We start from the raw sequence: 15,838 nt of genomic DNA, 5'->3' as shown, positions 1-15,838 counted from the left end.
AACTTTTTTATGAACTAAGTTATTACTATTTAATGTATTATTTTATTCAACTTTTAATTTTTAAGGAAACATTTATGTGTATGTTTTGTCATAGTCTTTCTGATAATGGAGTATTGAGGTTTTTTAAAGTATATTTTTATTTCCATTTCTTTTTGTACTTCAGGCATTTCCTAGTTTATGTCTTTTGTTGCTGTATCCTTTGGGTTATATAATATCGATATTGTTAGGTTTTCTCTTTTTATTTTATTTTTTATTTTTTTCACGTTTTTGTTTAAATTCCAATTAGTTAACATACAGTGTATTAATGTTTCAGGTGTAGAATTTGGTGATTCTCACTTACATATGACACCCAGTGCCCATCACAAGTGCCCTCCTTAATGCCTATCACCCATTTAACCCATCCCCTGCCATCTCCCCTCCAGCAACCCTCAGTTTGTTCTTTGTAGTTAAGACTCTGTGTCTTGGTTGGCTTCTCTTTTCCACCCCCTCTCTTTTTTAACCTTATACAGTTATATAGGGAGCTTGTTTACTTCCTAATGCTTTTGGTAAGAAATCTATTCACTATCATGAGTGTAATCCTGTATCAAAAAAATTCAATTTTCTTCATCCTCAATTTAGATCATCCCAATTTTTAGTTTGTCTATGTATTTTTGTTTTAAGATGCCCTTTAAAAGCATCAGATTTATTGGATTTCTTTTTAATCCAGATATTTATCTTTTTTTAATTGGAGTATAGTTGACACAAAATGTTACATTAGTTACAGGAGTACAAGATAGTAAATTCAACAATTTTATACATTATGCTCTGCTCACCACCACAAATGTAGCTACCATCTGTCACCATACAATGTTATTACAATACCATTGACTATGTTGTGCTTTTATCCATGTGACTTACTCATTCTATTACTGGAAGCCTGTATCTCCCAGTCCCCTTGACCTATGTTGCCCATCCTCCCACCCCTCTTCCCTCTGGCAACCATCAGTTTGTTTTCTGTATTTAAAGTTCTGTTTCTGGGCGCCTGGGTGGCTCAGTGGGTTAAGCCGCTGCCTTCGGCTCAGGTCATGATCTCAGGGTCCTGGGATCGAGTCCCGCATCGGGATCTCTGCTCAGCAGGGAGCCTGCTTCCTCCTCTCTCTCTCTGCCTGCCTCTCTGCCTACTTGTGATCTCTCTCTGTCAAATAAATAAATAAAATCTTAAAAAAAAAAAAAAAATAAAGTTCTGTTTCTGCCATTTGTTTTGTTTTGTTTTGTTTTTTTAGGTTCTGCATATAAGTGAAATCATATGGTATTTATCCTTCTCTGTCTGACTTACTTCACTTAATGTAATACCCTCTAGGTCCATCCATGTTATTCCAAATGGCAAGATCTTAGTCTTTCTATAGCTAAGTAATATCCCATTGTATATAGACATATATAACATTTATCCATTCATCTTTTTCTCTTTTTTTCAGGGAGGGAGAGCAAAGGGGAAGGGGATAGAGGGAGAGGGAGACAGAATCATAAGAAGACTCCATGCTGAGCACAGAGCCCGATAGGGGTGCTCTGTCTTACAACCCTGAGATCATGACCTGAGCTGGAACCAGGAATAGGGTGATAAACCTACTGTGCCACCCAGCTGCCCTGATCCATTCATCTAGTGATGGAGACTTAGGTTGCTTCATGTTGGCTATTATAAATAATGCTGCCATAAACATAAGGGTGTGAAATATTTTATCTTTTTTAAAAAGGAAGTTTAGCCAAATCACATTTCTTATTTTAATCAATTCCTTTGCATTCACATTATTCCATTATTACAGAAGCTTAAATATTGTTACTACACCTCTTTTTTTCCCTTAAAGGAAATATAAGCAATTTTCTTGTACCTCTTTAATTTTTTTGACGATTTTATTTATTTATATGACACACAGAGAGAACAGAAACAGAGGGAGCAGTAAGGGAGAGGGGAGAAATCTCCCTAGGATCAGGACCTGAGCTGAAGGCAGCAGCTGAACCAACTGAGCCACCCAGGCATCCCTCTTGTTCCTCTTCAAAAGTATTCTTCCTGGAATTCTTAGCTGGCTCAGTGGGTAGAGTATGGGACTCGTGATCTTGGGGTTGTGAGTTTGACCCCCATGTTGGGTGTGGAACTTACTTAAAAATAAAAAAGAGAATCTGAAAAAAAATATATATATATAATATAATATTATAATATTATATTAATATTATATAATATATATAATATATATATACTATATATATATATACTCCAATTCCATCAGGAGTCAATCACTAGTCTGCTTTCTGTCACTAAATATTAATTTCCATTTTCTAGAATTATATAAATGGAATCATAAAGTACATACTTTTTCTGGCATCTTTCATTCAGCATAATTGTTTTGAATTCATCCATGTTATGGTGGAGAGTCAATAGTTTATCCTTTTTATAGTTAAGATAGCTAAATAGTGGGGTACCTGGATGGCTCAGTCGTTAAGCCTCTGCCATGGGCTCAGGTCACGATGCCAGGATCCTGGGATGGGACCCTGCATTGGGCTCTCTGCTTAGCAGGAAGCCTGCTCCTCCCACTCCTACTCTCCCTGCTTGTATTACCTCTCTCACTCACTCTTTCTCTGTCAAATAAATAAATAAAATCTTAAAAAAAAAGATAGCTAAATAGTAGCTGAGTGTATGGGTATATGACAATTTGTTTATCTCTTTACCTATTGATAGACATTTTGGTTGTTTCCAGTTTTTGTGTATTACAAATAAAGCTGGTATGAATATTTGTATCCAAGTGTTTATGTGAATATATGTTTTCATTTCTCTTGCGGATATATATAGGAGTATGTCTTGGATTGGGCTGCTATAACAGAATACCACTGGCTGGGTAGTTGATAAACAATAGAAAATTATTTCTCACAGTGCTGGTGGCTGGAAGTCTGAGATCGGGATGCCAGCATGGTTAGGTGAGGGACTTCTTCAGGGTTGTAGACTTCTCATTGTGTCATCACACAATCAAGGATCTTGGGAGCTCAGTGGCATCCCTTTTACAAGAACACTACTATTATTCACAAGGGCTTCACCTTTATGACCTAGCCACCTTTCAAAGGTCCCACCTCCTAATACTATCCTATCAGGCATTACGATTTTGGCATATGAATGGGGGGGGCAGGGGAGGTATATAAACCTTTAGATCTTAGCTGAGTGGTATTGCTGGGTTGTATGGTTACTCTATGATTAACCGTTTGAGAAATCACCAAACTGTTTTCTATGGTGGGGGCACCATTTTATACACTTACCAGGGGTTTATGGGAGTTGCAATTGTTTCACCTCCCTACCAACACTCATTATTGCTTGTGTGTTTTTTTTTTTTTTTTTAATTCTAACCATCTCAGTTTATGTGGAGTGGTATCTTTCTATGGTTTTGATTTGCAGTTCCCTAATGACTAACAATAATGAGCATCTTTTTATGTGCCTAACGGCCATTGATGTATCTTCTTTGGTTGTTGAAGTACAATTTTTTTCCCCTTATGATCTGTATTTTAGTATTTCTATATGAGAAACACTGTTTATCCTGAGGTAAAAAAATTTTCTCATTTGTTTTCATCTAGGGGTGCTACAGATTTAAGTTTTACATTTATTTTCTGTGATACAGTTTGACTTAAATTTGTGTGTAATTTGAAGAGAGTTCATGTTTATTTTTCTCCATATAGATATGTAATTGTTCCAATACCATTTGTTGAAAAGATTTTCCTTATCTCATTGAATTACTTTAACACTTTAAAAAAAATCAGCTAACCATATATGTATGGTTCTATTTCTAGACTGTATTCTGTTCCATTGGTCTATATGCTATGTCTTTGCTAGTAGCAAACAGTCTTGATTACTGTAGCTCAGAGCTTTTCAACCTCAGCACTATTAAAATTTTGGCCCCAGTAATTCTTTGTGGAAGAGGTAATAATTATCCTGTGCATTGTAGGATTTTTAATGGCATTTCTGGCCTTTATCCAGTGCTCTGCAGCTACTGTAGGTAGTATATAGATAGATCATATTCTTTTATTCACTCTGCCAATCTTAGTTTTCTAACTGGCATGTTCACACCATTTATATTCAATGTAATCATTGATATGTTGGGACTTAAGCCCGCCATTCTGTTTGCTTTCTATCAGTTTCTTGTTTTTGTGTGTTTCCTTTTTTTCTGACTTAGTCTGAGTTGCTTAAACATTATTTAAGAATTCACCACATTTTTTAAAAAAATTCTGTTTTCTTTCAAACATATTTGTCTTTTTGTTTAAAGTATGCCTTTTGTAGGGGGCATATAGTTGAGTCTTGCTTTCTTATTCACTCTGACAATCTTTGTCTTTTACATGATATGTTTAGATCATAAACCTAATATAATTATTGATATGGTTAGATTTATTTCTACAATTTCAATATCTCATCTTTTATAGCCTCTGTTTCTTGTTCTTCTATTCTCACACTTTTGGTTTTTAAAAAGTTTTCTTAGTATTTCATATAAATTTATCTGCTGGTATTTAGGCTGTACCCCTTTATGTTATTGCTATTTTTAGTCATTGCTCTTGGCATTACAATATACATCCCTAGTCAGATTTTTTTTTTAAATACAGTGGATCAAAAGCTATCCTGGAAGCCCACACAACAGATGTTCATTTATATCTGATTGACTAAAACTGGTTCTTATCTAAAACTGGTTCCTATATTTACCTTTATAGCAAGATAGTGACTGGGTTAGACAAAATAAGATTCATATTCTGGAAATGGTGCAGAAATCCATCTAAACTGAAATAGAGGGGTCTCTGCCTGCTACCTGAATGAATTGGCATTTGTTAACAGAGAAAAGGGGAGTGAATATAGGATAAATAACAGTCAGTGTCTGAAACAGTGATTAATCTTATATAGTATACCTAGTTTGCCAAATTTTAAATCTCAATACTTTTTAACACAATTCTTTTTTTGTTACTTTTTGTTATTAGTAATTTATTTTACTAAGGAAAGCTACCCCCTTCAAAGTATTACACAAGCTCTAGCCGTTAGAATTCGTTGCTACTATACCTCCCATTCCCATTTTGTTGTTTATTTGTGTTAGGAGTGCCCTTTAGGACAAAGTTTGTACAAAATTGGCCTTTGGTAGATAATAATTATAATCTATTAATGAGTGAGTGAATAATGAATGAAGGCATAGAAGTAGTAAAAATAAAATTTGATAAAAGATCAGTTCAAATTTATCCTAGAGGATCAGAATTTCTTCCAATGAGATTATTTTGCCATAAAGGAGATAATCATAATTAAAACAAAACAGGAAAAAAACTTAATTTGTACCAGTGGGTTGTTTCCTTTCCCATTTTTAAAGGAAGGTAAGTGTCATAAATAATGTTACCTGTGAGTTTGTTTCAAAAAGGCCACATAGCCTTTTTAGTATCTTTTATTTCACATGTTTTGGTACATTATAGATATACCTGAGAAAATCAGCTTAACTGGGGAAAAAGGAATTGGCATTTGCAAAGTTTAATTAAATATAAAATGCTTGACTTGTGAAAACCAGGCCTGTGGTTTTGAAAACACATTTCCTACTTTCCTCTCTAATGGGATCTTGCAGCTCTTTATTAATAATGATTGAATTATAAATTCTCTAGGGCAGAGACTGTATTTTCTATCTCATTAGCAATTTGTGCATGCAGAGAGACAGGTTGTTCAGCCTCAGGATGGTTTACGATTTAATAAATGAATACACAGGCCTTATCTTACTGAATTTCCTTCACCTTCCAAGGAAGTAGTAAAGTAAAATTCTTCCACTTTTATGGATATGGAAGCGGAGTCTTAACAATAAATGGAAAATTTAAATCCACATTGTTCTAGCTGAGACTGAGATCTTCTCCTCAGCCCAATGCTCTATCCTCTACATCAGCTTCTTCAGGCCACCCCTCCCAGTGGCAAACTTCCCTGGAGTTGGGCTGCTACGATTTGTATGGAGACTCTCCTGCCACCTAAGTGTTTCCCAAAGCAACAGCATGGGCAGTTTGGGTAGGAAATCATTTATTGCGTAGGGCTTTCTTATTTAGCTTTGCTGGACCTCACCTACTAAGTGCCAAGACTGTCCCCCTGTCATTGTGACATCCAGAAATGACCCCCACATTACCAGATGTCCCATGGGAAGCAATACTGTTCCATAACACTCCTCCAGGCTGCTTCTCGGCTGTTAAATGGCAGGACTGGCAACCACAAGGAATAAAAATAGCCTTGACAAAGCATTTTGAACATCTTTGACCAAACACATATACCCTCCTGTATGCAAGGCTGCTCTAGGACACAGGAGGACACGATTAGAGGGGATAAAAAGTATTTGAAATCCCTCAAGCAAAGGGAGTGCCAAAGATTAGAAAAGGAGCTGGCAGTTGGAGTTGAGGAATTGCCCCCAAATAATCCTGATGATGACAACAATAATGCTGGCATTGAGTTATTGCTATGTACTGGTGCTGTGGTGAGCCACTTAGATGTATTTTCTGATTTAATTCTCCCAGAGGTGCCACGCAGTTGTTGCTGCCATTATCCTCGTGTTATAGATTAGTGGATTACCATCATCTCTTGCCGTAGCCATTACTATGACCTCCTTTCTCCTCTTTTCGGCTTCCATGATCACTCCCATGTGATCCTCCACAAAATCAATCTGAGCCATTTTTATAACATGAAATCAGATCATGTCACTCCTCTGATAAAACTATCTAACTACTTCCTGAGACAATAAAATCTAAGGTCCCACAGTGATCCATGGGCACATATGCCTGCCCCGCACCCCTCCCCGTCCTCACCTCTTGCTCTGCCTCACACGGACCGCACTCCAGCCACACAAGCTTCTTTTCCAAAGCTTTGTTCCTGTCCGCAGTTGCTGTTCTTTCCCCAAGACTTGATGACCTCCCTTACTGCATTTAGACTCTAACCCAGCCTCATACCCAACAGAGCCCTTTCCTGATGGCGTCCCTTCTTCACGCTCCTCCCATTGTCTTGCTTTAATCTTCTTCAAGGCTCTCTCGATGCCACTTGACATTATATTAACTGCTTCTTTATCCAGCTGCCCATTGTTTCTCCTTTCATAAGAATGGGAGCTTAGTAAGTGGGGGCTTTGTCTTGCTCACCCTTTAGAAAATTGTTGGCGGGGCGCCTGGGTGGCTCAGTGGGTTAAAGCCTCTGCCTTGGGCTCAGGTCATGATCTCAGGGTCCTGGGATCAAGCCCCGCATCGGGCTCTCTGCTCAGCAGGGACCCTGCTTCCCTTCCTCTCTCTCTACCTGCCTCTCTGCCTACTTGTGATCTCTGTCAAATAAATAAAATCTTAAAAAAAAATTAGTTGGCATATTAGTACTTATTAGTAGTGTGAGTGTGTGTGTGCGTGTGTGTGTGTATATATATATATATATATATATATATATATATATGTAACTCAGTATTTGTTGAGTACATGTGGCTTAGAGAAGTCAAGTCACTTGCCAGATAGAGCTGTCAGGGGCGGATTTATACTGTGAGCTGCTAGAATGTCAGAGAAGACTCTTCTTTGGGAAGGGAAAAACTACAGATGGCAGAGAAGCTTAGGATGGGAGATGGGAACAGAACAAGAACAAGGTCTTTCTCCTCTCTGCCAGGGAATGTTCAGAGGAATTTTTTTTTTAAGTCCATGCAATAACCAAAGAGAATTTTACAAAAGGCAAAACTAAGGTGCAGATACTTTCAGAGACTTCAAGTCAAGAGTCTGCAGGTAAACTGAAACTAAAGCCCATTTCTCTCTCTGGCTGCGCGTTATGTTAGATGGTTGTATGCTTTAGCCTTGCTTCTTAATTGTTATATGAAAGGAATGCATGCAACTGGGAGCCGTGTGCCCTTAAAACAGCTCTGTAGGGGTCATTTTGAACAAATTAATTCAGGCTTATTTCAAGAATAACCAAACCAGAATTGCAGTCTGCCCATTAATTTTTGCTTTGTTCTATTGCTTTAGAGTTATATTCAGTTTATGAATTTTTCTCTTCCAGTTCTTGACATTGTATCTTTTTGTCCCTTTCTCCTTTTATACCATAAATCCCAGGGAGTCTAAGTAGCTCTATGTTGAATACTTTAAAAATTTTTTAATTTTTAATTTTACGAATTTTTAAATGGTTTATCTTTTTGGCTAGGGGGAAGCAAGGGAAGTCGACAGAATAAATCCTCAAGTGATGTGGACTCAGTTTCTTGCTGGAATTTGCAGAGCCGATTTAAGTATGATCTTAGTTGTCAGAAGATTGCTTTTAAAATGTAGAAATTCAAGAAGACAGCCTCTGAGAATGCAAATTTTGAAGAACTTGGAAACTTTTTCATTTCAAATATAATATTAACCACAGAGCTCATCTGGCTGGATATCACAGAGCGTACAACATAAGGAAATCAAAATAATAAAAACAGCCTCTCTACCTTGCTGGTGTTTGGTACTATCTTTGCCCTACACCGTCTCCTGCATGTTACTGTTTACAGAAAGAGCAGTGATCATAAGAGAACTAAAGGGTAGGATATTAAGTCACAATGACTGGCTCAGAAGCAATGAATGGATTTCAGCATTCACAGTATGAGGACTTGCAATATGGAAATGCTGCTTCCAGGGTTTGCCTCACTGTGGAGCGGGGTGGGGAGGGTGGGAAGCAAAGTTTATGTGAGGGAAAAAAAAGTGATAAGAATGCCTGAAAGTCACAGAGTGTTTAAGACAAAAATGCAGAGCAGTTCATAGGGAGGGTTAAAGAAGTAAGGAAAGCCTTTGGTCTGAGGTGGCCCACACATCTGTGGGATTCAGGGGTCTGGGTTTCCAGAGGGATGACCTGGTGGGCTTCAGCACCTGTGGGACTGTTTGCAGAGTTCTCACATTTCTGTCATTTCCCCAATACCTCTGGAGATGTCTTGGCAAGATAGCATTTACCTGTGGTGCCAGTGGGTTAAAGCCTCTGCCTTCGGCTCAGGTCATGATCCCACAGGGTCCTGGGATCGAGCCCCGCATCGGGCTCTCTGCTCAGCATGGAGCCTGCTTCCTCCACTCTCTGCCTGCCTCTCTGCCTACTTGTGATCTCTGTCTGTCAGATAAATAAAATCTTTTAAAAAAAAAAAAAAAGATAGCATTTACCTAAATGCCTCAATTTACCTAAATTTTTTTTACCTAATTTTTTTTTTTACCTAAATTACCTAAATAAATGCCTCAAATAGAACTACATTTTAACAGACTGGTACTGTGGAAAGGGTTGCAAATGAATAAAAATGAGGAAGAAGAAACATTAGACCTGTTGGTTAATTTCACATGTTCATCTTTCCATCATACCTAGAATGCCCTACTTAGTCACAGGAGAAACGAATTGTAATTCTAAAGAAATTATTAAATACACAACACACAATATGAACATGCATTTTTAACAATCTAAAATGAAATTTGTTTTCAGTAATTCAAATGGTTTCACTTAGAAGGGAAATATCAAAAAAGCCAGTCAGAGCTTTTTCTAACATGAAGTTAATATGAATAGAATGGTTTCTCAGAAAAGGAGTGCATAGTGTACATATGGAGTATTTTTGAGACTATCAGTCTAACATAGACATAGTAGTTTTAATGATTGCTTTTTAAAGTCCTGAGTATTTTTGCCAAGGTGTCCATATAATACATTTAAAAAATATATTTTATTGAGAGATAGAGAGAGCAGGAGCGCAAGTGGGGGGAGGGGCAGCAGGAGAGGGATAGAAAGAATCCCAAGCCGACTGCCCCGGTGAGCTTGGAGCCTGACAGGGGGCTCGATCTCAAGACCCTAAGATCATGACCTGAGCTGAAATAAGGAGTCTGACACTTAGTGGACTGAGCCACCCAGGCGCTCCCATAATAATCCCATTTTAATTTGCTAATGATTTGCTTTCAGTTTACATAAAAGATCATTTAGAGCTTGCAGTCCATTCTATCTTGGGGAACTACTGGCAGATAGCAATTTCATTTCCTGATTTTAGCCCTCAAGTTTTGAGGATGAAAAGATTTATCAGGGAAACTTACAGAATAATGAATTTCCATTATTAGCAGGGCAAAATGGGGAGATTTGCAGTGTTTCACCACCTAAAAAACTCCCAAGTCTTTTGTACCTGTTAGTGTTTGAAATATACAATTAAGGACAAAATTTTAGAAAACACTGTTGCCTCTGGGGACCCTCTTCTGTAATGGCATTCCTATGGGGGTGTAGAGAAGGCCTCCATTCCCAGGGCTGGGAGAATTGGGTGTCTGTGTGTGTGCCTTCCTTTTCTTTGTGGTCCAGACATGATCAAGGGACCTGGGAAGAAGCACTGTGATGACTTGTGAGGCTGAGAGAGGGGTCTTCTACCTCCAGGGGCAGTGGGACAGCACAGAAGGAAGTCAGTGCAAGGGAAAAGGAGCTACAGAAAACTATCCAGTTATGGGGCTACCTTACTGCTTTGCCTAAGACTGGCCTTGATCTCTGCAGGCTCTAAACTTGTGAATAGTGTGGGGAGGCTGGGGGATGCCAGTGGGGGATTTGAGGGGAAAGAAAGGTTTGTTTAGTTTTTGTGGATTTTGTGTTTATTTAGCCTTCTGTGAAAAAAAATGAGGGTTTATTCCAATGCTCATTTAACTATAACTCTGTTTGATGCAGGGAGTCTACGGGCTGAAGGCTAACAAATGAATTCTTTAGTCAACTAGAGAAGATGGGGTTGACAGGTTCTGTGCTTTGTTTCTCTATCTCCACTGACGAGGCTGATCCTGGCAATAAAGTAAGAAACAAGTTCTGGAGACCTTAGTCTTGGAATTCTGGGACTACATTTAGGGAGTGGGGACACAGTTGGGGATGTGAGCTGGTCCAACAGAATACTGAAGGAGTAGGGGACCAAGGGGTGGAACTTAGCTTCCCTAAGGGCTCAGCACCAGGGGCTGTCGGGCAGGTTATACTAAGGACACCCTAAGTCTTTACAACCAGCTGCAGTTCAGAAGATAAAGGGAAAAAGATACGTGATGGTTTGCTGAGTCTTTCTCTCCCAGTCATCTAACATTGCAGCCCTCATATTCAACCTCCTCACATACTCCAAATGTTATCACTGCTCATCCAGACCATTATAGGTCCCAGTTTTCTGTTTTCCAGTGAAATATAATATTTTTGGTTTTAATAATGATATTTGCTTTATGCATTCCAGAAACCCTGATAGTAATAAAATGGTTATTGTCACCCATCCCTCTCTTCTCTACTGATTTAAACACTGATGGTTGAGTTGAAGGGAACCCCAACAAAAATACATGCTTTGGGCACCTGGATGGCCCAGTGGGTTAAGCCTCTGCCTTCGGCTCAGGTCATGATCTCAGGGTCCTGGAATTGAGCCCCGCATCGGGCTCTGTGCTCAGCAGGGAGCCTGCTTCCCGCCACCCCCCTCCCCGCCCCGCCTGCCTCTCTGCCTACTTGTAATCTCTGTCTGTAATAAATAAAAATCTTAAAAAAAAAAAAAAGGACATCCTTGAGGTTTCATCTGAATCATCTAGCAGGAGAGTATCTTGGTGATGAACTGGAGAGCAAGAGAATTACTCCATAATACACACACCTTTCAGGTGAGGAGCAGGCACTGGCTAAGATTTTGGAAGCACAAAGGCTAACAATCTTGGTTCTTTGCTTTAATCTCCTCACCACTGGACATGGTGTTCATTACCTCTTGACTAAATGAACAAACCTTTTTAGGGTACTCGAATCTCACCCTTTTAGTTCTCACTTCCCCATACCTGCCTCTCACATCCTAATTCCATCCCCAACAAGTAACCCAGATAAAAATACTTTCAACCAAATTCTACCAGAATAATTTGTGTATGCATGACACAAAAATATCTTGACTCCCGTGATGTCAAACAAAGCCCACATACCATTGAGTAACATGTGTGCATTAAAAGAATGAGGGAAACTAGACTTTAGTTTAGGAAGCGACCTAACTTTGTGGAAAGCATATACCTGTTGGCAGGAAGAACTTTTTCAGAAATCATCAGCTTTTGCTCACTCCCACAACTTTTCTCATTCTGATACCGGAAGAAATAGTTTTTCTGTCCCCGTGTCCAAAACCCTGACGATTGTAGCTATACTGGAAATTAGAACCCATGTAATTAAATTCTTTCATTTGATAGATAAGGCACCTGAAATTCAGGTTGCCTTAATAATTATGTTAAGGTCTCACTTCTAGTTAGAAGTACTAGAACCAAAGAACAAATCTCCAGACTCTCAAGCTAGGGTCATGTCTCCCACAAAGAACAGAGAAGGGGGCAAGAGATGGGCTGTCATCAGACCTATTAAAGCAATCCATTCAGTTATTAGGAACAGACACACTGAGAAGAGTGAAAAAGGTAGAGCTATTTATATGTGCTAACATGGAAATATCTCTAGACATTATTGAATGAAAAAAGCAGTTGCCAAATGGTGCACAGATTATGAGTTCATTTATGGGAACCAGAATGAATAGTGTATTCTCTATGGACAAAAGTCTGAAGGGTACATTTCACCCTGATAACAGTACTTACCTCTGGGTAGTTACCTCTGGGTAGTGGTTAAAGGAAAGTTTTTCTTTCCCTAAACGTATTGTTTGAATTTTTCTGAGGAGAGACTATTTAGGGAAGAATTAAAAATTAATCCCGAAGAGTAAAACTACATTTTTTTGTTGTACTCCACATCACCTTGATAGTTTTGTTTCTACCACTAGGGATCATGCTCAGAGGGACTCAGTTTGTTTCCCTAATCCCAGTGGAACACCTAGATTAATCCAAACGTTTTAGAAAGGATGGTCTGAAGTGGGGAAGGAGAGCGTGTGGATTTAACTTTCCTCAAAACTACTCACTACCTTCTCCCTCCTGATGATTGCCATTGCACACCTTTACCTCAGGTCAGACCAAACTCCTTGAATATAATAATGATGATGGTGATGATAACTGAATAACGCAAATCCTGCTAATAATAAACGACACTAGTTATGCTCTTTTGAACACGAGTTCTACCGCAGGTACTCTTCTGTGCTCTTTCATGCGTTATCATCTTTCCTTTTTTTTTTTTTTTTTTTTAATCTTTATCACCACTGAGGTACTGAGGTAAGTACTATTATTATCCCCATTTTAGAGGTGAGAAACTGAGGCTTGACGAAGAAATGAGGGAGCCGAGGCAGTAGCCTGGCTGGTGAGTGGAGGAGGCTGAACAGAAACGCAGGTTGCTTGCCTTGAGTCTGTGCTGAGGCTCCCGCACTGGGAGGAACGCCGAGGGCCAGGGTCTGCCGGAGGAGGGCGTCCAGGTTGGAAATTTAACTGGACTGAATTAGAATGCGCTTGACGTTGGACAGACCTTCAGTGTGGTCTGGTTCTCCATGGCTTCCACCTCGTGCTCCTTTGAGCCTTTCCGTTTGAGGTGTCAGCTGCCGCTGGGTTACCACATGAAGGGCGCGATGCTGTCGGGCAGTGTGTGGTGAGCGGGGAAATAATCTCCTGTGGAGAAGAAAAGCTCATCCGCTACCACGTACAAGCCTCGCCACGATTTTGCAATAGCCAGCGCCTCTCACTTAAAATGGCGGCAACCGGAAACTTCTCTGGAAAGAGAGAAGGGCTGGCTTTCTGGGGGTCAGTGAATAACCCCTTGTCTCTCTTTTTTAAAATATTGACTGTGTTTATGTCAGTTTTGTTCCTTAAAGGTGTGAAAAGCCAGCGAGTGGTAAATTTGGGGATGACTTTTGTAATTTATGGGGAGAAAGGTACTTCTCAGGAAGCGAGCTGTCTGCCTCTGAATCAGGAACCATTTTTCTCCCCTCCCCTGACTTCTGTCCAAACTTCGGGAATGATGCCCTTCTTTCTCTGCTGGTGACTGAAGCGTTTCTAATTGATCACAGACAGTTTGAGGTAAGTCACAGGGTACACTGATGCTTATACGACGTATGTATATGCTGCCGTATTACATTTGTAAATACAGCAAATGGGCTCATTTCTCGGTGGCCTCTCTGTGCCCCGCACCTGGGATGGGGGGTGTCGAGCACAGTGGGCAAGAGCCCTGCCCTCATGGGGTCTAGGTGCCCCCGCCCCCCCCCCGGCCGGCAGGACTCTCAGCTCTGCTGAGCTCTCCAGTTTCCAGGACGACAAGCACTTTTTGGAGGGGTGGAGAGTTTTGACAAATATGTGGTCCCATACACGTTTCTACAAGCAAAGCCATTTATTTTAGGCTGAAGCATTTGCAGCAAAACTTCAATAATGTATCTGGAATGTGTCAGATCGAATGCTTCATGATATGTTTTTGGCTTTCTTCGGTAGAACGTTGATCAAGTAAAAGCTTTGTTATCTCGGATTTCTCAACTGAGTGCCATTAAGATGTATGGGCTAAACATGGAGGCAGGCTCGAAAAGTTGAGCTTATCTGAGAGAAATATTTTAGATCATCACAGAAGTGAATCAGAGCTTCAAGGCTAACCGATACTCTAAGTTCTTGGAACTGAAGAAACAGAAGAAAAGATTTTGTCAGCGTGGGGGCGGGGGGGGGGCGGGGAGTCCCCTGTGGCTCAGTGGGTTAAGCGGCTGCTCAGGTCATGATCCCAGGGTCCTGTAGTAGAGCCCCACCTTGGGCTCCCTGCTCAGTGGGAAGCCTGCTTCTCCCTCTCCCTCTCCCACTCCCCCTGCTTGTGTTCCCTCTCTCACTGGTGCTCTCTGTCTCTCAAATCCTGCTTGCTCTCTCTGTCAAATAAGTAAATAAATAATCTTTAAAAAAAAAAAAAAAAGGATTTTGTTGGGCCACAGCTGCTGCTAAATGTTACCCATTATGTTATGAACCAAAGAACTGGAAACCTGCCTGATCCTACCCTTCTCTACCCCAAATGGAAGACTGATTCCTGAAATTCTTACTAAAAAATTGAACCCTGGGGCCACCTGGGTTGCTCAATTAGTTAAGCCTGTGCCTTGGGCTCAGGTCATGATCCCAGGGTCCTGGAATTGAGCCCCACATTGGGCTCCTTGTTCAGCAGGGAGCCTATTTCTTCCTCTCCCTCTCTCTGCTACTTGGTTTGCTTGTGCTCTCTCTTTGTCAAATAAATAAGATTAAAAAAAAAAAAATAGAACCCTTCTGGTTAGGTTGGCATTGCTGTTGAAAAGAGGGTCAGTGAGGGCACCTTGGTTGCTTAGTTGGTTAAGCCACTGCCTTTGGCTCAGGTCGTGATCCTGGAGTCCCAGGATAGAGTCCCAAATCAGGATCCCAGCTCCCCGGGGAGTCTGCAATCTCCCTCTGACCTTCTCCCGTCTCATGCTCTCTCTCACTCCCTTCCTCTCTCTGAAATAAATAAAAATAAAAAACCTTAAAATAAAAAAAAAGAAAAGAAAAGAGGGTTCAATCAATCTAGGAGGACCAGCCCCAAACTTGCACTTGGCCTTAACCATCAGCAGGATTCATCTGTGCCGGCCTGGCCAGCAGTTTGCTGAGGGAATGAGGCACCACAGATGGGCATCAATGCCTCAAAGCCTGGAGGGAGAAAGGTCTGGAGAGCCACAGCCCTGAGGGGCGCTAGCGGGGAGGTGGGCCAGCTCTGCAGGGAGCCAGCTCTTGTTTGCTTCTAAGTGATTTATGACCTATTTCAAAGGGAAAATAAAATGTCCTTCTTTAAGAATCTTAATGAATGTTAATGCATCTTGTTCCAGGTTCCTGCATGTGTCCTCAGGGATGCTTTGAACGTCTCTGGTCCTTATCCAAGCTGAGGTAGGGGAGGTGGTGTATCTGCTTCTCTTGGTACCGTGACCTATAGGTCCGGAAGGGCCCCGGGCAGAGCATATTGTATTGGGAGGTCACAGGTAGCGGTAGGGGAGGTGGTGTA

At 40.4% G+C, this 15,838-nt stretch overlaps 1 protein-coding gene across 1 annotated transcript in view; it reads left to right on the top strand.

The window, feature by feature from the left end:
- FAM126A (family with sequence similarity 126 member A) overlaps positions 1-8,435 on the top strand; it is a 128,350-nt gene extending 119,915 nt beyond the window's left edge. The window contains exon 11 of the mRNA XM_013051669.2: positions 8,159-8,435. Coding sequence (XP_012907123.1) covers positions 8,159-8,280 — 122 coding nt within the window. The 3' untranslated portion in view covers positions 8,281-8,435. The remainder of the gene's footprint in view (positions 1-8,158) is intronic.
- Positions 8,436-15,838: the final 7,403 nt, after the last annotated feature.

Source organism: Mustela putorius, unplaced genomic scaffold (assembly GCF_011764305.1).
Source record: "Mustela putorius furo isolate JIRA1106 unplaced genomic scaffold, ASM1176430v1.1 tig00003845_pilon_pilon_pilon, whole genome shotgun sequence".
Taxonomy (NCBI): domain Eukaryota; kingdom Metazoa; phylum Chordata; class Mammalia; order Carnivora; family Mustelidae; genus Mustela; species Mustela putorius.
The sequence above is the reverse complement of the archived record's forward strand: the minus strand, read 5'-3'. Positions and strand labels throughout refer to the sequence as shown.